Genomic DNA, 26355 nt, shown 5'->3' on the forward strand with positions numbered 1-26355 from the left:
TTCACAAGATGTTTTTTTTATTAACCCCTCCTTTTATCAGCAAAAATGTAGTTGAATCTTAAAGACTACATAATCATTCAGGGTTTACATTTGCATTTGTATGTGTGACTCAGTTTTGAGCCATTGCTGCAACCAATGTGGAGTTATAATAAAGACAAGCACATGAAAAAAATTACATAGCACTGATTAGTAAAACTTACAGTGACACAATATAGCATATCACCTGATAATCATAATTATTTCATAGGTTTATAAGCACCTATAATTATTTTCACTTTTGTCATTTATTTTCTGTTTTGTTGTAGTTCTGCAAATTCATCTCCTCAGTGATCACAGCTACACAAACTTTAGGCAATCTGTTAACACAAATGTAGCATTCTGTTGTAATGTGTTGTCAATTCCTAATCTTCCTAATAATTTTAAACTGGTTGAAGATTTTGTGTCTGTTGTATCAAGATCTGTTTCACTGTGATTAAGCCCAAGGGATTGGTGAGAGTTAACACCTGCCTTCTGTTTTTAAGTGGGGTTAGGGCCATCTAAAATCATAACCTAAGTAATTCATTCACCATATACCAATCTACATTTTTTTCAGGTACACTATTCAAAAGAAGTCATTTTCTTAAACTTTGAACTAGGTTCTAGATTGTCAGCTACAGTAGGTCTAGTTTTATTAATGTGAGGCAAAATGACAGTAAACTAAATTAACCATTGCAATGTCTTTTTGTCAAATTAATATAAATTTTTCCGCTTAAGTTAAGTACAATTTACAGTACAGCTACTTCATTCTGGTCACAAATAGAAGAAAAAATTCTAGCATTGGTTTTAAAAATACCATTAATAATTTCAAGGTGTATGTCAGAGGCTTTTGATGATGTTTTTAGAATGGAATTATACAGAATCTAAAGCCTGTTCCGAATTTGTCACCTGAAGCTTTAAAACGGGAGTCAGACCTCTTCAAAGAGACAGAAACTGTTTCCGAAAGGAGACCTTCTTCCACTCTTTGTATATGCATTCTTTCTGTAGTTTCATGAAAACATACAAAACAAGAAGAACACGTTTTTATCATTTCTTCTTAGAAAAAATGGAATAGCTTTCCATTTTCAACTTTCATTCAGTTGAAAACTGTTTTCAGGTTGTTGATGCCCCTTGTTGTAGACACCACATCCTACGGTTGGTTTAAACAAGTGTCCTCATCCTCACATTCCTCTCCCTGTCCCTCCTGGGCCTTGATCAAGTTGTATCGGCGGTACACTGTGCCGTCCCTACTGCTGTAAACCACGTCAGTCTCATCTCCGCTGTCCTCGGGCTCCGGGACACCGTGGGCCATGGTGTAGGGCGATGGCCTGACACTGGCACTGCCACTCAGCCTCTCGTAGCTCCGTTTCCAGCACAGCCTCTTCCTCGCCCTGGCCTGGAACAGCGCGGACAGCGCCAGTACCGCGACCAGCGCCAGCATCGCCGCGGCGGGCAGCGCAGCGGAGACGTGGCTGAGCACCGTGGGCTCTGTGCTCCCCAACACCTGCCTCTCCCCCGACACCGGGTGAGCAGCTTCTACACACAGTGCTGGCAAAGAGAGCAGAACAGATTGTGGCGTTGCGCGTGTTCAGACAAAGTGCGAGATTTTGGAGACGTTAGCAGTAGTTTTTTTGCTAGCACAACCACGACCTTTAATGAGAATGTTTTTTGTGCCATTGTGACTTAAATGACCCACACAGGTTTCTCCTGAAGTAGCTTTAAATGTTTACATATACAGTACATAAATAATGGCATGGGACTCAAGGACTATAACGCTGCATTACTATCAGTTTTTAGCTTGTCAGGTTGGTGAACCTCAACTAAAAACAGAAAAAAAAATTGTAATGCCGATAAAGGGGAACTATCTTAGCCAGCTTGTGAAAGAAATATTGGAAATCTTTTGGAAATAAAGCTGTTCCAAAATAGTTTGAAACTTTGAAGTTGCTGTCAGATTGTAGAGAAAATGTGTAAAGTATCATATGTATCCAGCTTCAGTTCACCTTATTTTCACTAGATTTTCTTATGAATAGATCACTCATTGTTCTATGCCACTCCCTGCTGATAACATCGAAGGCCTTGGTACCTGAATTGACAATGCAGTCGCAGCAGCCCGTGTTGTTGTGTTTAGACTCACAGCACCTGGAACATCGGTTTTCCAGCGGGTGTAGAGCAAAGTTAGGCTTGCATGTCAGACACTGATCAGGGCCAGGACCTGCACAATGTCTGCAGGAGCTGTCACATAACTTGCAGAGCTCCTAGGAGAGAGATGAGATAAACATCCATTCTTCTGCAGTTAAAGGCATAGAGTACCGTACTCACTTGAGAGCTACTGGAGTACACTAGGGGCAAAGAACTGCATGGAAAAAAGGCCACAGTTTTGCTTTGCGGTACTTTATAATGGTCATATGTACTTAGCTTACTGATCATAGGGAGGCAGTTTTAGTGGAACTAGTATGGTCCAAACTATCAGCCTTTTGAAATGTAATGATTACTATTGCTTTGGGTTAACACTGAATCACAGTATGGTAGAAGAACACTTTGACTCAAAAACAAACCCCATTCTAATGGCAGTGGTGGGAGTGAAACTCTGAAAAATCTTTGAGTGAGGCCCTGAAGGAGTCAGGGACATACATATTTTTTTATATTTAATTTGACAAGCAGAAGGCATGAAGAAGGTGGTGTGTTAGGCCTGCAGGTAAGGTAAAATAAAATACTTGATGATACGGTTGGAATTTTGCAACATAAATCAACAGGAAGTCATTGTTCTGTTTATATTTGGTTATACTGCATAATGCAGGTGACTGGAAGGTAACCAATGCTGCAGTCATGACAGATGCTTTCTTAGGATGGGCTGTAGTAATGTTTGACCAATAAAACGTTATTTGATTACGTACAATTCAGTCTCTTCAGTTTAATTTTACAAGACAAACATTGAAACATTGTTTAATCGTTTACCATTTCTGAACAAAGTCTTTTTGTTTCGTGGTCACGTGGTGCACTATGGTTAAATGGGGTAATTGGTGGCACAGTGGTGCAGAGGCTGGCATTGCTGCCCTTCAACACTGAGCTCTGCGTGGAGTCTGTATGATCTTCCTGTGTTTGCATGGCTTTCCTCCTACAGTCCAAAGACATACTGTACTAGTAGGCCCTGGTATGAGTGTGTGTGTCTCTATGTCTGCCCAGCGATAGACTGGCATCCCTTCCAGGGTGTATCCTGCCTTGCACCCTTTGCTTCCTGGGATAGACTCCGGCTCCCCACAACCCTGAATCGGACAAAGTGATTAGAAAATGGATGGATAGCAAAGTTTCCCAGAGATGAAACGTCAGCCAAAATCATAATTGTTTGGCTAAGTTCCACTATAGAGTTAAGTGTAGTGGGTTTACTGTATTCAACTATTGGCTTGTGTGAATGGGATTCAGGCCAGGTACTAAGGGAATGCTACAGAACTCTTTTCTTTTTTGTTTGTTGAGTGTTTGATTTGCGAATGTAAGTTAGGTGTAGTACATGATCTGGGCTATTCTCCACTTGACTTTTTTGAAGGAGCTCCTTTTACTCTCAAAGAATCATGTCTGCGCATTTTTTTCTTTGCAGCCAGCGATGCGTCACTTCATGGAACATAAACATGATCTCTCTTGTCTCCTGGAGAAAGGGAACAGTGTTTCCTGGTTTGAATGAAGCTTTTTGTTTTTCGAATTATCAAGGTGCAAAGCTCATGGTCAAAACTTAAGACTAATTATCTGAACAGTTAGTACTGCCTTTTTTCCTTCAGAGAGTAGTGGTGGAGTAGAGAAGGATCATTTACGTGTGTTCTAGTAGAACAGAAGAAGAGAGAGTGAAGCATAAGCATTTGTTAGCAGTCTCATAGGGCAAAACGACTCAAAATGCCCACCTCCCCACTTTTAACAGGTGGAGAAGTGGGGTGAGAGGTCAGGAAAATAGTCTCGGTAGTCCAGCTTTGGGAGGGAGGGGAGGCGCTACAATATTATTTCTATATTTAGGCATGTTCTATGTTCTTAAATTCTAATTTAATATGCTATTTTCTTGTCTAGGTATTTTTTAACATTCATACCATCTACAGTCTAACAAACTGCTGGCAAATGAAGAAAATATGATTGCCTTTCCTCCTGTACAGCTAAATAATTTGAGTAGGTCAAAATATCTAGATAAGCAGTTATAGATTTATTTATTTTAATTACTAATAAAAAGCTACATTTTCCTTGGTAGGGTGGCAGAGACTTGGTCTGACGTAACTACACAACCTTTAACAGGATACACACAAAAGTCAAACAGACTACAGGACAGCTTCTACCTCCAGGCAATAAGACTGCTAAATAGCCAACCTGCAGCTCCTTTAGCAAATCACCTGTAATGCACACAGTTTTCACTGTATTCAGCATAACTGCACTACTTGTATATATTGCATACACCATGGACACATAGCACATAGACACATAAAAGCTCTACTCATATTGAGTTTTATTAATTTAAGAAAACGTAACCTCAATGTTGTGATTTGTTTTGTTTTTGTGAATTTTGTGATTTTTGTGAGCTCACAGAAAAGACATTTCATTGCCAGCAACTACTGCTGCATGCCGTATTGTTGTGCATTTGATAAATACACTTTGATTTGATTTGATGCTTACAGAATGTGTCATTATCAAAACAGGAACCAAAACTCTGTATATATAGGATATATGCTGTATATACTGTACACGTTAGAGAAAGTAGGGTACTAGAAGTTATAAAAGGCTGAGAGCAACACTGAGGTTCATAATACAGTAGTTCTTTATACTGTTGTTTACTCAGCTACGTAGAGAAGGTACAAACAGTGAATTCTGGTGCCATTGTACATATTTCTCCTAGTGCTGTACCAACCATAGTGTTTGACTGCTGCTACTTACATCCTCGGAGAAGTAACGTTTCTCCTCGCAGCGAGGGTAACAGATCCCATTCTGCAGGGTGCTCCCCCAGTCACAGGTGAGACACCCCTGAGGCGTTGAGTCTGCAACATTAACGCAACTCTCAGGGGTTGTTTCCCAGACTCTGATTAGCAACAGTCCTAGCCTGATTACCCCCAAATCAGCATTGGGTACTTTAGAATTAATTATAATAGAGCATTTGAAAAAAGAATGGTCAGAGCAAACGTTTTAAGTGGTTGTTTTTTAACATAGATAAGTGAAAACCCAGGGAAAAAAAGTAGTATTTAATTAATTAACCACAGATTTCATTTAGTCATGTCTTGAAAGTAGCCAGGGCCAGGGTATAAGCTTCAACAACATGGCCAGGCAGCTTGTGCTATACCTCCATAACATTTTCCCTAAGGAGTGCCTCTTGCTCCCAGTCTGGAATGGACTTCCACACAGTTTCTGCCTGTGTCCTCTGGTTGGGTTTCACTGTGTATTCTGAAGACATCTGCTGAGTTGACTTTGTTAATGCCTTTGAGGATCTTGAAACAAGTCATACTCTTAAATTGTAAAAAACATTCAGCCTCTCATTTTAGGACATTTTGTGGACAGATTCCAGAGGCAAATTGATTTTTTTAACACGGTCACTACAATTGTATGCAATATATTAAAAGAGGACTTGCTAGTGCACAATTTAACAAACATCCCATGATTTCAATTCTATAGATCTGAACATTTCAGTTGGCGTGAAGCGATGTAGATGATGTAAATAATGAAAATAACTTCAGGCTCAGCTCTTCAGGCTCAGTATTTACCATTTTGTATTTATAACACCAGGACCCCGGTGTCCTGGCCAAATTTCCAATTGGCCCTTACCAATCATGGCCTCCTAATAATCCCCCTCTATGAATTGGCTTCATCACTCTACTCTCCTCCCCACTGAGAGCTGATGTGTGGGGAGCGTTCTGGCGCACTATGGCTGCCGTTGCATCATCCAGGTGGGGCTGCACACTGGTGGTGGTGGAGGGGATCCCCATTACCTGTAAAGCGCTTTGAGTGGAGTGTCCAGAAAAGCGCTATATAAGTGTAAGCAATTAATATTATTATTATTACCTGCATGGAATATGCCTTCTAGCATATTTACACTGTGAGGTGTTTTTCTTCTCTTTAAATTCATCTGCCTCTTCTTGAATTTCATTTGCTGCTACTATAGTGCTTGTTTTAGTACTGTATGCAAACCTGACTAGGCCAACCAGACCGCAATCTACATCCTTCATAAAAATTAGGAAGAGCCATGTTCCTAGTGCAGATCTCTGCAATTTTCTCATCAGTCTTGCTCAAATGGCCTAGGGCGTTAGTAACAGACAACATTATTACCTTTACAGGTTTTACAGCTGGTGTGGCACCGTTTGCACTGGTAGTTCTGCTGGTAGAATCGCTGAGGACAGTGCTCTACACACAGCTTAGTGCCGTCCAGCTCCAGCAGGTGAGGGGGGCAGGCCAGGCAGGCCTGGGCCCCAGGGCCTGCACACACTCTGCACGAGCTGTCACATTTCTCACACTGAGTCTTCCCACGGTAGTATCTGCAATCAACAGGGAGAAATGACTGCAGAAGTGTGCAGATAACCTCATCACACATTGCAATGTACGATTTTTCTACGTCTGTTTCCATATTTGTAAATGCATCAAGGATGTAAGATACAATCAAGATTGTGGCTGGTAGGCTTTTCTCTGCAGGTTTTATGTGTTTAATTCTGTTGTTACAGATTTGTGTGCTGGCTTGGTTCTGTCTTCACTGGCCTGGAATTTCCAGTGCATGTTGTGCTTGGGTGGGGTGTAAAAAAAAGCAGGAAAGGGTGGATACTGTGACTATTGATGTATACTTAGGTGTGGACCACCTGCTAGTTGCACTATTAACTTTACAAAAACAGTACAGGAAACAGTAAATGAATTTAAAGTTTACAGTAAGAATTAATGACGTGCAAGAACCTTTTCATCACACCTTTTACCTTGTTAAGCTGTAGGTATCTGAGCTATTGACCTACACTCAAGTTAAAGTGGACCAATGAGTCACACTTATTCTCAGTTGTTGGAAGATGACTACAAGTTCACACAACCTATCTTTTTAATAAGTAGTTATTTATGGCATTGCACTAAAATTACTGGTTAGATTCAGTTCTTCAAGATTTCTTACGCAGCCTTTGGGAGCATGAAAAAGCCTTAACCTCATTTTTCTTACCCTGTGGGACAATGGGAGATACAGAGGTGCAGGAATTTGAAATACCCTGATGAACAAGTGATACAGTCCTTAGGGGAGGCTCCGATGCAGGTGGTACACACACGGTCACAGATGGCACAGAAGCCCAGTTCTATGCCATCTGCCTCCTCGTTGGACTTGAAGAAGCCCTCAGGACAGTCTTTCAGACAAGTGCCATCTACAGCAAACAGAGCCACACGTTAGAAATGCCTGTTTTCTGCACATGGTGTTCAAATTCCTACAGTGTACTTTAGTACCAATTTTGCACTAAAGTATTACTTCTTTTTTTATGGTATTGGAATGGAGCAATGATCTCTCTCTGCAATGAAACAAAAAGCATTAAGAAAACAAATGGTAAAAGGAAGTAGTTAAGAAAACTCCCGCCTCATTTAAGTTTTTGGATTGTTTTTTCATGGTGTGTTGTCAGGTGGGACAAACCAGTATTATCACACAAGAACAGGATTTCCTTGATAAACAGCACAATAAAATTCAGAGTAGTTCAGCATAAGTATACTTTAAAGGAACAAATAAAAGGCTTGAAGAAGGTTCACACCTAAAGAACGCTCCACAGCCAAAACATTGTGTACCTTTTCTTCTCTTTTCAGCATGGAATAAACCATTACTTGTACCTTGATATTGAGAGACCTTTAGATTAGAATAAATAACAACTTCATGGTTCCCCAAACATAGCATTTCAGTACTATACACAAGCAAACATTGTCAAGTGAGGGATGGGCCAATTAGGGAAAAAATAGCACAAATTAACCTTTTTATCTATCTATTTTCTATCTAGTATTTCCTTGGATATAGCATTGAACTATGTTGAAAATGTGTCCTATCTGCTAAACAAATTGGACAGCCAGCTACAAGGACACAGACAGGATCTGAGAAGGTGTTCTTACTGTACAAGTAATTGGGCACAGCACAGGTCTGGCAGTCGCTTGCAGCAGGCCCCACACAGGATTCACACTGGTGGTGACAAGCCATGCAGGAGACCTGGTTTTCATCAAGAAATGTTTTGGGTGGGCAGTTGGAGTCACTGGTGATGCCACACATTCTGGTTTTTGGATCCAGTGCCAGGCCTTTCTTACACTTGGTGCAATCTGTGGGCTCAGGGCCAGTACAGCTCACACAGGTCTGGTCACACTCTGAAAGATGTAGGGCACAGCAATTGTACATTTATTTCTGTAATAAAGCAAAACTGCCTTTGATATTATCTGCAAGAGGTTAAAGGTTGTCATCTTTAAGATTGCATTGGAAACCAGTTCAAAGAAAGAAAACATACAGATGATCTAGTGCCTTTTTAACTCACAACCAATGCACAGAATCAAGGGGAAAACAAATGTCATTGTTACACAGCTAGACTGAACAGCTAAAGTGGAGACAGATGTACCTCTATTTCCTACTTATAAAACTGAACTCTGCAGGGCTGGACTTCTTACTTCTGTCATTGTGGGGCTATATTAATTCTCTTTAATTAATAATAATAATAATTGCTTACACTTATATAGCGCTTTTCTGGACACTCCACTCAAAGCGCTTTAAAGGTAATGGGGACTCCCCTCCACCACCACCAATGTGCAGCCCCACCTGGAGGACCATTATAGTACATTTTTCTCTGCTTTGCAGGTGGGTTTACTGAGAAAGGCTTTCATCCGAGAGCAGGTGGAGCTCTTTGATCACGGGTTCAAGCCTGGGTCATGTCACTAACTGACTGTGACCAGGGTTCCCCAAGTCTTGCTGTATAATTGACTGAGAACTACCAAAGGTACTGTGGGATTACTTGACCAGGACTCTCCTGGCTGTGACACAGCGCCCCCTGTGGCCTCCAAGGTGCTTGCAGCCATGTAGTGCTGTTGTTGAGAGACATGCTTCTCCTCCAATTGGCTCTGACCCTCCGAATGCGGCTGTGGTGTCTGTGGTGTGTTAAATTACAGCTGTCTGGAAGGTGGGCCTACACCTCCTCATTCTCCCCTGTGTGTGACTATGGGGCTTATGTCTGCGATCCAGGGAATGAAAAACACAATTGGCTAATATAACATTGGGTGGGTCTTAACAAACATTATTAGCAGCTCTTTTAAATAAAAAGTACATTTTGTCCACCAATTAAGTGCGAGTCCTTCGCTACCCTTACCTTGGCATTCATAGGCTGACATCTTGTAATATGTTCCTGGAGGACATTCCTCAGAGCACTGGCCTTCATACAGTTTGGGGGAGTCAGGAGAGCAGCTCTCGCAGTCGTCAGGCAGAGGCCCTGAGCAGGAAGCACAGGCGGGGTGGCAGGGAGTGCACTTCCCCTGGTCAAGGTCCTCAAAGTATCCCTCAGGACAGTTAGCCTTGCAGACACCATCGAGGAGCAGGTACAAGAAACTGCATTCTACGGAGGAGCGTTTGAAGAAGTTTGTCAGAAAGAATTCTCACTTGGCAGAATGAGCTGCAGCCCTACAGTGAGGCTCGAATGTGCAATCTTCCCGAGGCCATAGCCTCATAGAATTCATTTACTGGACACCGCTGCCAGGCCTGCTTACCCCCAGATTAACACAGTCAGATCGTTACTGTCACTGCTCACTGATACACTTCACGGGTCAAAGGCTCACAAACTAATGCAAGATTAATTAATAACATTTTAAATAAGCAGGCCTTTCAAAACCCCCCTGGGAAAATATTAAAATATAAAAGAGAAATGGCCTTAAAGGACAAAAAAAAAAGAAGACATCATATGAAATTCTTCAAAGTCAAACCAGAACACAGAGTTTATGTCGCAGTGATCCATGAATACAAATGGGAGCTCAGACTGCAAGCTGAGGGACAGGCTGTAGTGTTAGATTGTTAGTACTAGGAGGAGTGCTGATGCCTGAATGCTGTTTCCAGGAGTAACATAACCAAAAAAAGACAATTAATAACTAGAAAATATAGGGATTCTGCCACAATTCCGTTCTGCAGATTTTGAGGCCGTTAACCTAAGAAAAATATGCTTTCCTGTAGGAGCAGCGAGCTGTAATGAGGTTGTGGAGTCCCACAAAGAATACCAAGAACCTGGTTGAAGAAAAGCACAAGGGGGATCTCTTAAAAGCCCGGCGCCAGCAAGGAGAAACTGTCTGCGAAGCCAGGGCTTACTGATGCAGGTGGAGGAGTCAGTGCACACATCACAGTGGGCCGGGCAGCGCCGGCAGCTCCTGTCTCCAGCAGGGTAGCTCTTGAGGGAGCAGTTGGCTCTGCATTGCCCATTTTCCAGGTACAGCCCTTCTCCACATGACAGGCACTGGTATTTATTTTCATCACAGGTGAGGCAAAGGGCATCACAGGCTTCACATGTGCCCTCCGTACTTTCAAAGTAACCTCTGAAACGAGACGATGGAGAAAGCTACTGCATTGTGCCCAAACACACCACATGGTGAATTACATTCATTCATATATTTTATATAAATGAATACGCAGAATAAGAGTTCTGCTTACAAAAGATTATTTACACTTATATAGCACTTTTCTGGACATTTGCTATCCACTACCACTACCACTATCCACTACCACCAGTGTGCAGCCCCACCTGGATGATGCGACGGCAGCCATAGTGCACCAGTACACTCCCCACACACCAGCTATTAGTGGGGAGGAGAACAGAGTGATGAAGCCAGTTCAGAGACGGGGATTATTAGGAGGCCATGATTGGTAAAGGACAAGGGGTAATTTAGCTGGGACACTGGGGTTAACACTCCTACTCTTTGAGAATGCCATGGGATTTTTAATGACCACGGTGAGTCAGAACACAGAACTGGGGATACAATCACAGGTGCATAGAGAGTTTTATGTGTCATCTGACAGACAGCACCCTTTTTTTACAGTCTAGTGTCTTTGTCTCTATACTGGTGCGTTAGGACCCACACAGATCACATGGTGAGTGCCCCCTACTCTTCCAAAAAAATGAACTTACTCTGGGCAATTTGACCAGCACGTCCCTTCGTGAAGGAGTAGCCTGTATTTGCCCTTCTTGCAGCTGACACACTTGTCCCTGGTCTCCTCACACCTCTCACAGGTGGGGGAGCACTCTTCACACAGCTGGGTCTCGGGATGGGCGAAGTAGCCCGAGGGGCAGTGTTCCACACAGGAGCCCTCCTGGTCCAGGAGCCAACCTGCAAACACAGAGCACGTGCAGGACGCGGAGGAAGGAATGGGTGAAGCTGGGGTGGTGCAAGCAGGGTCTGTTATTTTCGACAGTGAAGGAAACCAGAGATCATTTCTCATGCGTTCTCTGGGACTAAAGCCTTGCGTGTGTGCGCCCTGTGTCGAGGCCGGTGTCCTGTGCAGGAAGATGTCTCGCCTCGCTCCCTATACCTCCTGGTGAGGCTTTGGCCCACTGTGGCCACCACCAAGAATGAGCAGGTGAGTGGTCATGAATGGATGGCGGTACTGATACAAACCTCATGTGCGCATGGACTACAAATGGCATTACCGATTCAGTAGTTTAGGAAACATAACCACAGACCTGTAAAACATGAAGAGCAGTCCAGAGACTGAGGCCCAAAGCACGTCTTGCAGGACACATCACAGGTATAGCACTTGTTGTCAGTCACTGGGCCGTAATACAAAGCGATCATTAGACACTCTCATTTGCAAGAATCACAAATGTTATCAACATACAGGTCAGTCAGTTGTCCTCTCGAGTACACACTGTTATCAATTTTTTTGTCTCTATTTCTATGCAGTTTCTATGTCAATGAACAATGATTAATTAAAAACATAGGTAAATCTACATGTACAGTAAGTCGCGCATTCTTTCACTGAAGCCATTGGTTTTGAAAAAGAAAAAAGGGAATATAGTTCCTGTTTACCCAGCAGAGGGCAGTATTGAACTGAGGGAAATTTCTTGCACTCCACCGAATGGAGTTCAGTGAAAAGCCTTCGCTGTAAGGAACGCAAAAAAACAGTATTCAGATATATTCGCACTTATTTTATGATGATTGAACTGTCTGAATAGAGAATAACCATGAAATAGAGATTATAAGTAAACCAAACAGTGAAAACCATTACATTTGCAGAACTGAGCATTTCATTAAAATAAATCTAGGATTCACAAAACGTCCAAGATTAGTTTTGGCCATGTGGGCTGCAGGAATTTATTAAATTGAAAAGTGGGGCAGCAGTATTTCAGGAAATGTTCTGGTGCAGGCAGCGGTTAGATAAACAGGTCTGCTTGAAGTGTTTTCCAGACCCCCCCAAGAAAATGAAAGCAGTGAAATAAGTGGCCAAAGCATAAAACATCTTCATTAAAAGTCAATTTTATTATCACTGCTGGGGATTTTCTTTTTAAACTTGTGTCTTGAAGTTTTATTATCGTAGCACCCAGGGGCTTCCGGTCTGTTTATAGTTTGTAAATATAATCAGGTGTAACAGGACTGATATTCTCACCCTGCTTGCCTCAGGAAAAACTAGCCGTTTTGTTCTAGGGCAGTGTTCCTAGTGGTTGCCATTCCCCACAACAACAGGGAGAGTAAGTATGGTTCCAGCCCCCTCCTTTCCTAGTCTTTATTTCTGAGAACCCACAGGACCTGCGGAACCACACAGCCGGTGGCACATTGCACTGAAGTCCTCTATTTCACATGGAAGCCTACAGCCACGTAAATAAATCCTGAATCTATGGAAGTCTACTTAAAAAATACTTTGTTTGCTTCATGCTAGGTGCAGTTTCCTATTATGAAAGGGAAAACAATGGAAGTTGTTCTTTTACTGGTAGGTCCTAGATAAATGTTAGTAAATTTGTATTTATTAACTTATTGATGTCATGCTCGCAGAATGGCATTGGTGTTTAAGGGCTCTTGGACTTAAATGTGCCCTTGGCTTTATTGCACAATGCCAGCAAAAGTGAACCTGGCTGCACTTCTCTGTAGATTCCACAACACCCCTCGTCTATTAAAAATAAGAAAAATAAATGAAGCATAAAACTGTGTCAGTGCTGGCCTGCTTACCATCAAAATACTGTCCCTCCAGGCAGCTGACAGTAGGACACTGGCCGTACAGAGGAAGATTCCCGTCAGAGCACATATCACAGTCCCTCGCCAGAGGGCCGTGGCAGGACTGGCAGGAGTTGTGACAGGCCTCACAGAGCCAGCTGTTTGTGTCCCCGTAGGTGCCATCAGGGCATTGCTTTACACAGTCTCCCCCTGTGGGCGAGACATACAGTATTGCAGGGCATGACAAATTTCCTATAGTGGCATACACAGACACAACACTCCTGATACCCTTTTTACCTACCCCCCCCGGGCAGATCACAACAGGCTTAAAATCAAAACACATGCGATTCAGGCACACCACTTAGATGTGTTTTCAATAACATCTCTCAGAAATAAATCATGAAACCTATGAGATGAGTCACCTCACACAGCTGTGCTGGATACTCCTGACCTCCGACTGCTGAACAGCTAGCTTGTATATGAAGGGTTCTTGCCATACAAGAAGTGGATGTGGATGACGATAGCCGCCAGCTGTTACAAAACTTCACAATATTCAGTTCTGTGTTGGTGCTACCATCATCCGGCTCAGACAGATTTATACCAGGTTACTTTGAAAAATATATTTTTTCTGTCCTATCATGTACTTGGTTATTCTCATACACTTTTTGGCTTTATGTAACCAAATAGCAAAGTTATTTTCTATGACAATTATACAATATCACTACCCTGACCATGCCTGAGATATTTAATGAATATTTAATGACAGAATTTAGATAAGGAAGTAGGTCTTGCTTAATTGGTTAGCTATGTGGTTCATTTTTTTGCAGAAGCTGGGATACCTTTCGACATTGATTTTGATCATTTTTATTTTTTTATTTTTGTTTTCAATGCCTGAACTCACACCACACATTAGAATCATTCTTCTGTGCCACTACCGCAAATCGAGGCCTTAACGGAGAAAACCTAAACAGGTCCTCAATATGAATAAAAAGGAAATGTGTGGTTCTGGTCAGTTTTTCAATGTACATCTTGCAACTCAAAAAAAAAATCAAAACTCTCAATGTAAGAAACAGGGATGAAACATTTGCTTCAAGCAAATTACGTGGAGGTCTGAAAGGCAGCCTGTGTATATTAGATTGTTTCTGTGATGTCCTTGCAGTTGGTGTAAGCAAGGCAGTTTCTTTTCGCATTCCTTACAGCAACTCAGCCATGAAATTGTGACCCAAATCATTTGGAACTGGATCTCAAACAAGGACTTGCTTTTAAGAGCTTGTCTGAGAGTGAAAGAGAGGAGGAGGTTTCTCAAACCAGTAAACTGGAAAAATCACTGCCCTCTCAGAAATTAACAGATACCTCTATCTGTTAACAAAAAATGCATGTAAGATGTAGATTTTTAAATTTGCTGACTGTTTTTTCCTTTTCAAATGTTTACTCTTGTTATGATTAAGTGTACACAAAAAATGCTTGACAGTTCCTTCCTAGATAATCAAAGTTTTCTTCTTAATTAGCTTGTGATTCTAGTTGAAGATTGGCAACCATACATGAAACAAAGGGATTATTAATGGTTTAGAGATTCTTCTTTATGGATATATGTATTATGGCAGCTCAAGAGTGTAACATCCTCTTATCTCTAACCATTATTTTCTTGTGTGGGGGAAGTAGTGTCCAATGTAGAAAAAAAACTATAAATGATCAAATATCCTATGGGAAATTAAATCCAGATATTGCCAGTGGAAAGTGTGGCCCTTGTTGGTTTTGAGTGCAGTAAAACATATACTCCAACTTTTGAGAAACGACTGGTCACAAAATGTTTCCTTGTGAAAAAGAAAACATGCAGAACGCAATTTAAACATCTTTATAGTAGATTCCCAATAAGATAACTTCATTTCCTTTTTTAAATACATAAAATCATGTTATAGGTACATGCAAACAGGCTCTTAGGAGTCCTACAAACACCACAGCCATTATTTGCATTTTTCCTCTTTGCATAACCTATAGTTTCATGATGCTTCTAAAACACTGATTTGCTATCCAAATGAAAAGGTATTGCAAAATGGAATAAGTGGGTATTTCTGTTCCAGTCAGGTAAAATGTTCATTTAAAGATCTGTTAGAGCTCCATCTAACACTCTAAGAGAAGCTTTCCGTTTCAACACCCCTGTAAAACATAATCAATGAAGAACTCCAGTGAAGGACCCTTGCAGGATATTATGGCTGATGGTGACGTTCTTGCCGGACACATAGGCATCTTGTGGTGCTACGGTGAGGCTTTCTCGCCAGGCAATACCGAGTGTTAAACAGATGTACTGCTGTGTAAATCACTTAGAGACTTTTTATATTATTCAGAGCAAAACAAGGGACAAAAAGGGACTGGACATCCCTATTTCAGGCCCCAGCTCAGCTTCTGGTTTATCATATGTTACCCTAAGTGAGGTACTGAACCTGTCGTTCAGACCCCACTCCTGTTATAAGTAGCTAAGCAGCAGCAGGTACAGTATACAGCTTCCCACCTTGACAATGAAAGTGGCTTTGGGCAGAGAGGCCTAATTATCGTGGTCCAGACAAATCTATTGCACCATACTAACAGATTATTGAAAGATCTCAGTGGAGCAGTTTCTCTGACTTAGCTTGATACATTTTTTCAACTGATTACTGCTCTTGTTTCATACTTATGAAATTTTACAGGACTCGGCTTAATTTGCACTCTTCAAAGAATACCAAGATAAAGATCTTTAATTCTTTCACGCTAATCCAGGCCTTTCGGCTCTGGAATACGCCCATTTTGGTCTTAAAACTTTGTCTGAGGCATTTACATCCTTTCCGATGATGAAAACCTAGAAATGCTGTGTCTGTTGTGCATGTGATGAGAGTCACATAACCCGACAGCGGGTACGACACAGAAGTTTTCCCACTTGGCTTCATTGCACCATGAGCTAGTACAGATGGCTACAAGGTAATGATCTCACCAGATAGGAAATGACCAGCCTGGCAGGACAGACAGAGGGTTTCACTCATGCAGTCAGTGCAGGGGACAGGGCAGCTGAAGCACATACTTCTCCCAGTATCCTCGTAGGTCTTCTGAGGACAGCGGCGACGACACTGGTGTCTATACCTGGAGAAGGACAGGCATGGCTTGAAAGCGATTTGTAATCAAGTCCAAATTCTGAATAAGCCATGATATCTAAATAACAAAATATGGTTTAGTGTTAGCCAACGCTGGATCTTCTTGAACAGATGTACTACACATATTGTCAGCTTATGTTGAACTATAGAGAAAATGAACTGAAGTCATTCAGTGGAATTACATGGATATGTCCTCTGTATGTTGCAAGCATCAGAGTAGTGTTATTCTGATCTGTTTGCTTTGGCTTGAGGAAAAACAGAAAGGGAAGGATAAACCAGTTCTTTATAAATGTAAAATGTGTGTACAGTCATACAGGAGTCAAATGTTTGGTTGTGATTGAATCTTAAACAGGGTTCAGCTTAATGGATGTGTTTGTTCTCAGATCAAAGAACTAATGAAGAGAATCGTATTTTATGGGTCAATTGATGCAAGGACAAAGAATGGGCCTAGGTTGGCCAGCTGTACAGTCCTTACAATAGGACATGGGGGAAACAGGTAATCAGAGAGCCTAAGACACACCCATCATGTAAAGTACAGCCTGCAGCACTGAAGAAATCTGTAGGCTGGAGACAATAGCCGAAAGTCACTCAAAAGCACACCTGCTGCATTGTTCAGATGTCCTAAGAGTAGGAGGGCTTATGTAAAAAACACTGTAGATTCCTTTAATAATAAACACATAAATTTACCCAATGTACTTATTATTCTACTAATAATTGAACTGTAGTTTTAAATCCACAGATACATGTCAGTTACAGGATGTTATATAGTTATATAGTTACAGTTACAGTACCCCCTTGTAGGTAACGTAAGAACGTAAGACTTTTCTAAATATGTAATCCTGAATTGCAATGTTAGTCTTCTGGCATTGATAACAGGGTACTCTGTACAGGCTTCAGGATTTAATTAATAAGTGATGTGCATATAACAATTTGCTAAAGGCTCAGGTGAAGAATTGATTAGACAGACTAGGCATGACAACATTCTAGAGCGCAGCACTGATGGCCTTTAAATACTGGAATAATTCACAAACATTACCAGATATTCCCCACCCTGTGCCACGACGCTGTGAATCCCTCTGCCGAGTTGCTCGGCTGAAAAGCACGGAGGCTGTTCACCACAGCTGCACATCCCCAGCAGTACAGCGTGCAGCAGTAGTTGCTGGCAATGAAATGTCTTTATGCAATTCAAGCAACTAATCATTACAGACTACAGATTATAAATCCAGTAGGTACTCATTCATAAAGCATCCAGAATCACAGATCAAATCCACTGATCTTTAACTGCATTATGCAGCAAACAGATTCACATCCCCCTCAAAGCCAGAACTCTGCTGACGGCTGTAGGCCAGGCTCTGTTCGCAAAGCCTAGGCATCTTTCCTTCCTCACAGTGTCAGCCTTAGAGGAACAACCCCCCCCCGCGATCAAACTAGCCCCTCGTACAAGGTGCAGCAAAGGCCGTCATTCTGCCCGAAACAGAGCTGTTTGTAATTTTCTTTGAAAAAATCAAGCCTATTTTTTACATTTCAAAAACAAAATGATTCTGGTAACAGAATACCAGGAATACTCCTGAAGAGACACAACCGTTTTAACTCTGGTCTTTCTCAGCACACACTTAATGTGAAAGGGTACAACACAAACAGCTCATGCTCAAGCTGCAGCCGGGTTTGCAATTCTGTTTCTGCTGCTATAGGATTGCTCCTGGGCTTCTCCAGCTAGGCTCCACAGACATCAGGGCAACTGCCAAAACTGTTCCAAAAATGTGTAAAGGGCTTTCAAGATCCGTGCACATGTTTGTTTGGTAAACTCTGATAACAAATAGTATCATCACTACAGAATGCTAAAATCACATGCTTAATGGGTGCTGAATAAATTAAAACATAATTATACAACTGTATCCTTTTTTTATATCAGAGCTTTAACTTAATGTGTTTGGCCACTGCACTTAGCCACCTTTTGATCTCAGAATGACAGGATACAAACATGTATTGATGGATGTGACTTAAAAAGTTTATTTCAACCTTTATAAAGAGGAACACTGTTAGGCTTTGTATCCAATGCAAAGCATCTCCTTATAAGACTTCTCCTTTACTCAGCCTATGGTATCAAAAAACATCACTCACCTGTAGGTAACCTGATCAAGCAGAATGAGGGGAGTCTGAGGCACAGGGGAGAAAAGAACAATGGCCTGTCTGTCCTAAACTGAGGTAATGTAGGTTCACTGTGAAGGGACTGAACCACACTAAAGAGCATGACAATCTCCAAGCACACATTCCCAGTTGCTGCCCTATCAGCTGTCCTTAAAGGGCCACACTCCCTTGATGGAGCCTCCTGTCAGGAATCCCCCCAGCTTACCTCCATCACCCGTAAGGTACATTAGACAATATCTATGATGGATTCAACTGGTTTCACAAATCTGTTCTTTCAGTTCGGCTGTTTAGTTTTTCCCACTCATTATAAAAAGCAACGAATTAAAACAAAATCCGTGCCTTATTAATGGACTGCAGCAACGTCGGTGGGATTTTAATTCTAAATGAACACTTACTGTATGTATCACAGAACAGTGGATGCTCTGCATACCAGAATCTACTGCCAAATTCCTTAAGCCTTTTCAAGGCTTTGCAACCACACTGAGGTGGACTGTTAGTACTTGACAACTGTGTCACAACCCAAATAAAGCATCTACCAAATCCCACTTTTGAAAATGTAAATCCGGCTTGCTCACCATGAAGGAAAAGGTCTGTTGAGAGGTTTCTTTCCTTTGCAATCCCATGATGGAGGGACCAACGCATGGAACAGACAACACTAATTTAATAAATTCATATTAATTATAGCATCAGGAACAATTAGGAAGCCATTTTCAAGTAGTGGAATATAGTGAAATGACTGCATGTCTAATACTATCCCACACCTAAAGAAGTCTTGTGAACCACTGAGCTATGGAGGTTAGCACTGCTGAAGTTGGGCTCAATTCTCAACCTGTGGTGCTATCTGCATGGACGTTACATGTTCTCCCTGTGTTTACATGGGGTTTCACTGGGTGCTCTGGTTTTCCTTCTGTAGTCCAAAGAGAAACAGGTTTTTTATTTGGCTTTTGGGAAAACTGGCCCTAGTGTGTCTGTGTCACTGTGTGCCCTGCAATGGACTGGTGTCCTGTCCAGGGGGCACACTTCTTCACCAGGTTAGGCTACCCACTAACCCTGGATTGGCTGAAGTGGTTGGACAATGGATGGACCGAGGTTCTGGACTGGATATCAACAGATTCATTTAATCATTTTAGGTGGTTTCCCAGTTTTCTTCCAACCACCTGATTCCCTCATAGCAAAGAATGAAAATAACAAGAACCTGTCAGAACTCCTCTTTCTGGGAAAGAGCAATATCAGTTTGCTACAGCACAGACATGGGGAAACATGCAAACGAGAGGGATGTACTCACAGAAAATATCCTGCAGTACAGCTGCTGCAAAGCTCTGGGTCATCTGCACGGAAAACAAAGAATGCTCAACACCAAGTATGTTCATAAGATAATGGTATTTTCAGTATCAAAATAAAACATAAAACAAATGAGAATAGTTTCAACATTACTGAACTTCATGGGCAACAACGTAACTTTTTTTTACAAAATCTTAATGGAAATTATTCAATTAAATATCTTAAATTGTGTCAGTTAAGGACATTCACATTTTACTACTTGAAGAACTCTTGATTCTTAATTTTATTCCTATGCGTTGCGTAAGATTTAAAAAACAGTTTGAAATGCTAATTTGGATTTATTTTTATTAAGACAGGGGGACAGCAAAAGAGGTCCAAATATTTTTTTTATCTTAAAATGATACAATATTCTCCTCTTAGCATTTTTTTTTACTGTAGCAAATCGTTTTGAATGAGTTTAACCCTACTGTAATGCTCCCATCTTCACATATACAACAGGCATAGGGATTAACACCTATAATTAACCTGTTGAGCATGCTTTACATCCAGTCTCACAGTCCAGGCATTCTCCGGTTTCAGGATCTTGAACCTGGCCTGCAAGAAGAACAGACCCCTGAGCATCCAATCCACATTTTACACAGCAGTTTCAACTGCCTTTTAGACTCCAGTATTAGTATGATACTTCTCAGTGTTGCATCTGTGGAATGTGGAGGCACAAAAATAGTTGCTGCTTTTCAGCCCCTGAGGTTTACAGTTTATGATTCAGCCTGAGTTGTACCATGATCAAAAATTTTACATAAATGCAAAACTGTAGTACTACAGCTAGTAGAGTCTTCACCTGCATTCTTTGGTATCACAATCTTTAAACATGACAAATCAGAACTTTTTTTATGGAATCAAATATTGTTAAAAATCTAAAACAGTGGATACAATTTAAAAGTGTTGTCTAACAGACTGTCTGCATTATTCTTTTCCTTGCTGACTGGCAAGATAATTTTACAACTGGCAGTTTTCCCTCAGGGAACACTGTATAAGGTGCCTGACTGAAGTCTGCCTTTCATCTGAACCTAGGATCTAACGTGTCAAGGCATCTGTAAAAGGTTACATTTCATCTTGAAAGAAAAAAACCCAGAGGAATATTAAAGAAGGTTCAAGTGAAACAAGATCCATTCAGTTATAAGAGATTAACAAAACATTAAAACAGACTTAATAGCCCAGTGATGACTTGATCCTGTCTAATATGGATACATTTTGCACATACCGAATTCCCATTTGCACCCTTGCCTTTCACTTTAATCGATGTTGCTCTTGATTTAGTCAGACTTCGGATGTGCCACACGTGACATTACCTTCTTCGCAGTCAGCCGTTTGACAGATTCCGTCCCGGAGCCTGTAATTCTCCTTGCACTTGGAGCAGATGGTGGCGTCTGTGCAGATCTCGCAGCTGGGCATGCAGGACTCGCAGGTGTACAGGTCGCGGTCTGGGTAGTACCCCCGGGGGCAGTGCAGCCGGCAGCGCCCGCGGTGCAGAAATCGCTCTAGTCCATCTTCATCTATTAAAACCACAAGTGCTGTTAATGGAAACCACCCCTTCCCCTGTGCCGCCGACTCCATTAACCGCAAGGAAGCCTGCCGGTAAATCTTTTCATTCCAATGCCAGTCCTTCAGGGAACTCCAATTAAAGATTCTTCCTGAGCAATGTAGAAATCTGGGCCAGGCCTGTTTCACCACCATCTGAGTGTGCTACTCAGCCCCCCCCAAGATTATTGAATAGGATTGTTCACATTAACAAGTTCAAATCAAATCAAAGTTTATTTTTCAAATGCACAACAGTACAGCGTGCAGCAGTAGTTGCTGGCAATGAAATGTCTTTAAGCAATTCAAGCAACTAATCATTACAGACTACAGATTATAAATCCAGTAGGTACTCATTCATAAAGCATCCAGAATCACAGATCAAATCCACTGATCTTTAACTGCATTACGCAGCAAACAGATTCCCTCTGCATTTTCCTTCATAAACTCTAAATATGGATTTTAATTCATTTAAAAAAAGGAATTGATACGCATTGATCTGTTAATGACTCTTGATACTTTTATGTGAAACAATATGTATCTATTCCTGTAAGAACAAATGAGGCTTTAATTATAAAATGTAGAAGAAATATATTATTATTAACATACCCAGGGCAGTAGTGTTTATGGAAAATGAGGAGAAAATTATTTTATCTATAATAATTTCAACATCTTGAATAAACTGCTATGTTTGGATAAAAAAACATCAATTTTCTTGGTCTGTATGGGTAATGATTTCTCCCTGAAATACTCAGTATATAAAGGGAGCAGTCAGGTCCACTAGAATTCTTCTATTCAGCTGTGGCCTCACAGAATCAGGTTACTGACCTCATGCAGGGTGTAGGCTTTTAAACAATGTTGACCACAACTAAAGAGAAAGCCAGCACCCAAAAAAAGACATCTGAACACAGAGAAATGAACACCATGCACCATTTAAAAATATTTAGTATATATGTGAACAATTCATTTCAAACTGCATTGTACCATATAAACATGAATGACTGAGCTGTACCACATATGATCACATATGCACCTGAAAGCTTAAAAGGACTCCTGAAAAAGTTCATCACTACTTTAATTTCATCTTTGCGTCCTCGGTACATTATTCCAAATACTGCAACAGCCTGCTGGCAGCCCATCGGTGCCCTGACAGAGTGAGCTGAGATTTAGAAAGATGTATACAAGGGCAAACAAAAGCCAATCTGAGCTTTAGGGATGTACCACACTTTTCCCACACTGATGAATGTATTACCCCCCGCTGGCTGCAGGAGAAAATACTTGCAGCTCGAGCTATAAGCCCGTGTGTTATTTTGTTGTCACATTGAGTAAACAGCTGAGTAAAGATGCCTACTGACCGAGCGAGGATTTTTAGAAACTGCCTCCTCCCCCCAGGCTGCTGATGCCTGACACTTCACTAGCCCACACAGACCAAGTGGCCAGGACAGGGGGTTATTTGCACATTTCTACAGCAGCACAGGACCAACAAAGGAATGTTCTCACTCCAGTGAAGAGAACTCATTCCAAAATTAAATTGATTGAAGAGATATCTTCTATACATTAAAAAATATATATATTTCCTATGCAGTTCTGTCCTGTTTGAACAAAATCTCCACATTCTAGGAATCAGGATGGATTACTTTATGTAGAAAAAACATCCACAAGGTTTTTTTCTGATCACTATCCAACCCCCCCCCCCCACACCTTATAAAAAATACTGAAACTTTAAAATTAATCCATAAACTATGGAGTTGCCTTTATGCACACGTGGTTCAGTGTAAAAAAATGTTTTATTCTACATGTGTATCAGCTTTCTAAAGAAAGCAGAAGGCCATACCACAGAGTTTCTGTAAATCCTGCCCACTATAGAACTCAAGCAATTCTTATTAACAACAAAATTGCTCTCTTATGGTTAAGCATGCAAAGCATTTTCCTACTCATCCATTATATGGTTTGTTTTTATTGATCACTTGCTGTAAACCTATGTCAGATGGTCAGAATCTGCAAGGAGAAACTAAAATCTAAGCTCTATGACTCAGACCCACTTGGGGTCCTCTCCTTTCAAAAGGTGTTTCTGGGGGTGCTTCCTGTTCTTTGGGGAGGGAGGATTGAGGGAGAGTTGTGCTACCCTGTTAAGGAGTGTGAATAAGAATTCATTTAATCATTATTTTGACTCTCCTTTTTTGCTCAGCTGCAGCTCTGTAATTGTCATTCTTTCAAGACATTATTTATTGCTCTTTGAAATTCAATTTAGTCTCCATATCCATGAAGTCTCTATTTCATCCTGGAATTTTTTTTTCTTCTGCAGACTAAATTCTGCTAAATGTGTTAGCTGTTTAGAGTTGCTGCTTAGGAGAAAAAAAACAGAAAGCTGCCATGAAACAGGAATCTCAAATTCAGTAAAAGGCATTACCATGTGACAGCCTCCTCTTCAGCAGAGAACAAAACAAAGCAGGGTGCTTTTATTGTATTCCAATGCAGTTTCTATATTGGGATCAAGGGATGATAAACTAGGAAAAAAGGTGTGTTTGAAAACTAATATTTCAGGGGGAAAAAAATCTTTTGTTTGTGCCCCTACAACATTTGGATCAGATTTCTCAAATCTCCTGGGTAAATCCCAGCTAAAGCGTGCTGGGTTTCTGATTCTGGGTTCCAAAATGAACGCTATCGTGACCTGTACTACTGACAAATTAAAGTCAAAAGAGACAGATGCACAGTCTCTGACATCAAACTGGATGTCCGATTTGGGTGTGGTAACATCATACAGCATGCATTTAATCCTTCAGCCAAAGAATTGCCTTTTTTTTTGGCAAGACACGAATTGTATCCAAAACTGATGAGATTTTTGTCGCTCAAGCTCAGAACGCAGACTCATTTTGCATGTGGCAGCACGGTGGTGCATTAACGAGCAGAAACAGAGTGATCAGATACATGCACATACAGGTTTCACAATGGGTTCTTTCTGCGGCTATTATCAGATTACAAGAGTACAGCATGGTCTTGAATGGATTTCTAAGTAGAAGGCAAAGAAATGGGCACTTCTGGTCCCACCTCCACACCACTGCTCTATGAGGGCTTTTCTAAACCTGGTCCCTTGAAATTTGTTTTGAAACCTATGCCACAGTCACTCTCAGGTCTATCAGACATCAGAAAAAAATGGAGGGAATTATTTTTTTTGTACCACTTATGATGAGTGCAAAACTGTGTATTCTAAATATAATCAGCATTTACTACCTGTCTGTCTTCTTACATAACTGATGTAATCATCCATAAAGATGAGCATACCCCCACTGATTATATTGCATATATCATACCTTAATTTTTATAACCATTTGTCAGCATCATTTAAGCAGATCCTTCATTTCCAAAAGCACTTCTCTTTCTCAGAATGGTAAATGAAGGTGTGGACACTATGCTGTCTGACTCCAGCAGCTGTGTGTGCAAGCTTGGATTCTGAGTTTACTGTGCATCTCTTTCATGTCGATTAAATCACGCCTTTGAACAGGGAGAGAGTTTTGTGTGAAAATGCCACATGGAGACCTAAATAACAGGTTGATACCATACTTTTCAGTTTGATTGTGAACAGATTTATGCAGGATTTAAATACTCTATTGTGTAACGGTAAGTACTGTATGTAGAAAGGCTCCTAGTATCTTGGTCTTGTGTTTTTTGTTTTTGTTTTTTTTGATACAGGTGAATTAATTAAGCTTACTAGATGCTTAACTGGCCCAATTGTTTGATCTTCTTTTTCTGCACTCAGGTCTCAGTTACACAATTTATTTCCTTTATTAGGATTATTTCCAATTAATGTTGTCACAGAACTCTTTCAACTTGGTCTGAAAGGGTTGCTTTTCTATAGCTTTCAAAACCACTCAATGAATCAATCAGGAAAAGATGTACGGACACAGGTGGAAATGACACTGTGTCAAGCATTCATAATGGAAGCATTCTCTGTGTTGTACAGACCCACTGTTTAAATTCCATCTTCAAACAAACTAAAAATAAATGAGAGGAATTCTCAGACCCAGCATCTATCACAGGGTAAACCTTTCTTTCTCATGTTCCCTTACTATTCAAAAGAAGATACAGAGCTTTTAAAAGCAAACAATTCTGTTAAAACACTAAATAAGCGTATTTTATCAAGAGCTCGTTTGGAAGAAAAAAAACAGGACACACAAGATTTCCCAAGGATCAGACCTTGGACACACTAATAGTGTTTCATCATTCTGGTGGAAAGTGTTCTCTGATGCAAGCCGTGTATAAACCGTTTTCTTTTCCCAAACGTGGTTGTGATTTATCCCAATAAATAAAAACTTTGCTGTCAAGAGTTGTTTTTTTGCCTAATTACAAAACATAACTATCTTAATATTAATGAGGCTCAAAGCAAGTGATGAAAGTACGATTACAGGTTCCCAGTGCAGCTGGGAACTTTACAACATTCATCAAATTGCTATTAGCTTAATAGGACCACTTTAACGTTTTCCCCGGGTCTTCCGGTCCTACAGTTCTAAAGAGACACACTGTCTCTCCAGGAGCAGGACAGGGGACCCCTACATTGATACTCATACAAAACCACACTGTAAAACGCATCACATCATGGGCTCCTAGAGTTGTGGTGAATCATTTTAATGATATCGCAGACGACTACAGAAATGTCCGAATTATTTGAAGAGCGTGAGTAAATCCAATGTTTTTCTCTTTTCTAATTAAAAAAACAACATGTTTTATTTGTATTGCTGTAATAACCACTGAAGTTAGTTAAGCGCGGATGAGCAATTCAGAAAGTTCGTCTTACCCACTCCACACACAGTGCACTCAAAGAGCTCGTGGCCGAAGCATTCCGAGCAGGTAGGATGGCAGCCGACACATTGGTGTTTCAAAGCGAATTGACCGCTGGGACAAGAGAGCGAGGAGGGCTTATTTGTTGCAAATCCAAACAAAATCACGAAAAGAAAAGCTTGCAAAATATTAACCCCCATGTTCCCCCCCCCCCTGCTTAGACAAAAGATCGAATCATCAAGAAAGAGCCAGCAGAGTCAGGCTGATGCAGGTGAACATCACGGACAGGTCCCTCGGCTGCAGCACTAAAGAATCAACGCAAGAACTA

At 41.0% G+C, this 26355-nt stretch overlaps 1 protein-coding gene across 1 annotated transcript; it reads right to left on the reverse strand.

Annotated features, from left to right (window-relative positions):
• Nucleotides 1–26355, reverse strand: LOC107076937 (proprotein convertase subtilisin/kexin type 5). The gene is made up of 16 exons (XM_069190719.1): nucleotides 26044–26355; nucleotides 21026–21229; nucleotides 20202–20270; nucleotides 19681–19723; nucleotides 16091–16236; nucleotides 13141–13335; nucleotides 11661–11747; nucleotides 11109–11307; nucleotides 10295–10518; nucleotides 9312–9554; nucleotides 8080–8325; nucleotides 7160–7355; nucleotides 6298–6503; nucleotides 4918–5018; nucleotides 2099–2270; nucleotides 1–1563 (listed from the first exon to the last, which is right to left on the reverse strand). Exons 1-16 carry the CDS (start codon nucleotides 26225–26227, stop codon nucleotides 1166–1168), a joined length of 2913 nt encoding a protein of 970 aa, XP_069046820.1. The 5' UTR covers nucleotides 26228–26355; the 3' UTR covers nucleotides 1–1165.

Source organism: Lepisosteus oculatus, chromosome 5 (genome assembly GCF_040954835.1).
Source record: "Lepisosteus oculatus isolate fLepOcu1 chromosome 5, fLepOcu1.hap2, whole genome shotgun sequence".
Taxonomy (NCBI): domain Eukaryota; kingdom Metazoa; phylum Chordata; class Actinopteri; order Semionotiformes; family Lepisosteidae; genus Lepisosteus; species Lepisosteus oculatus.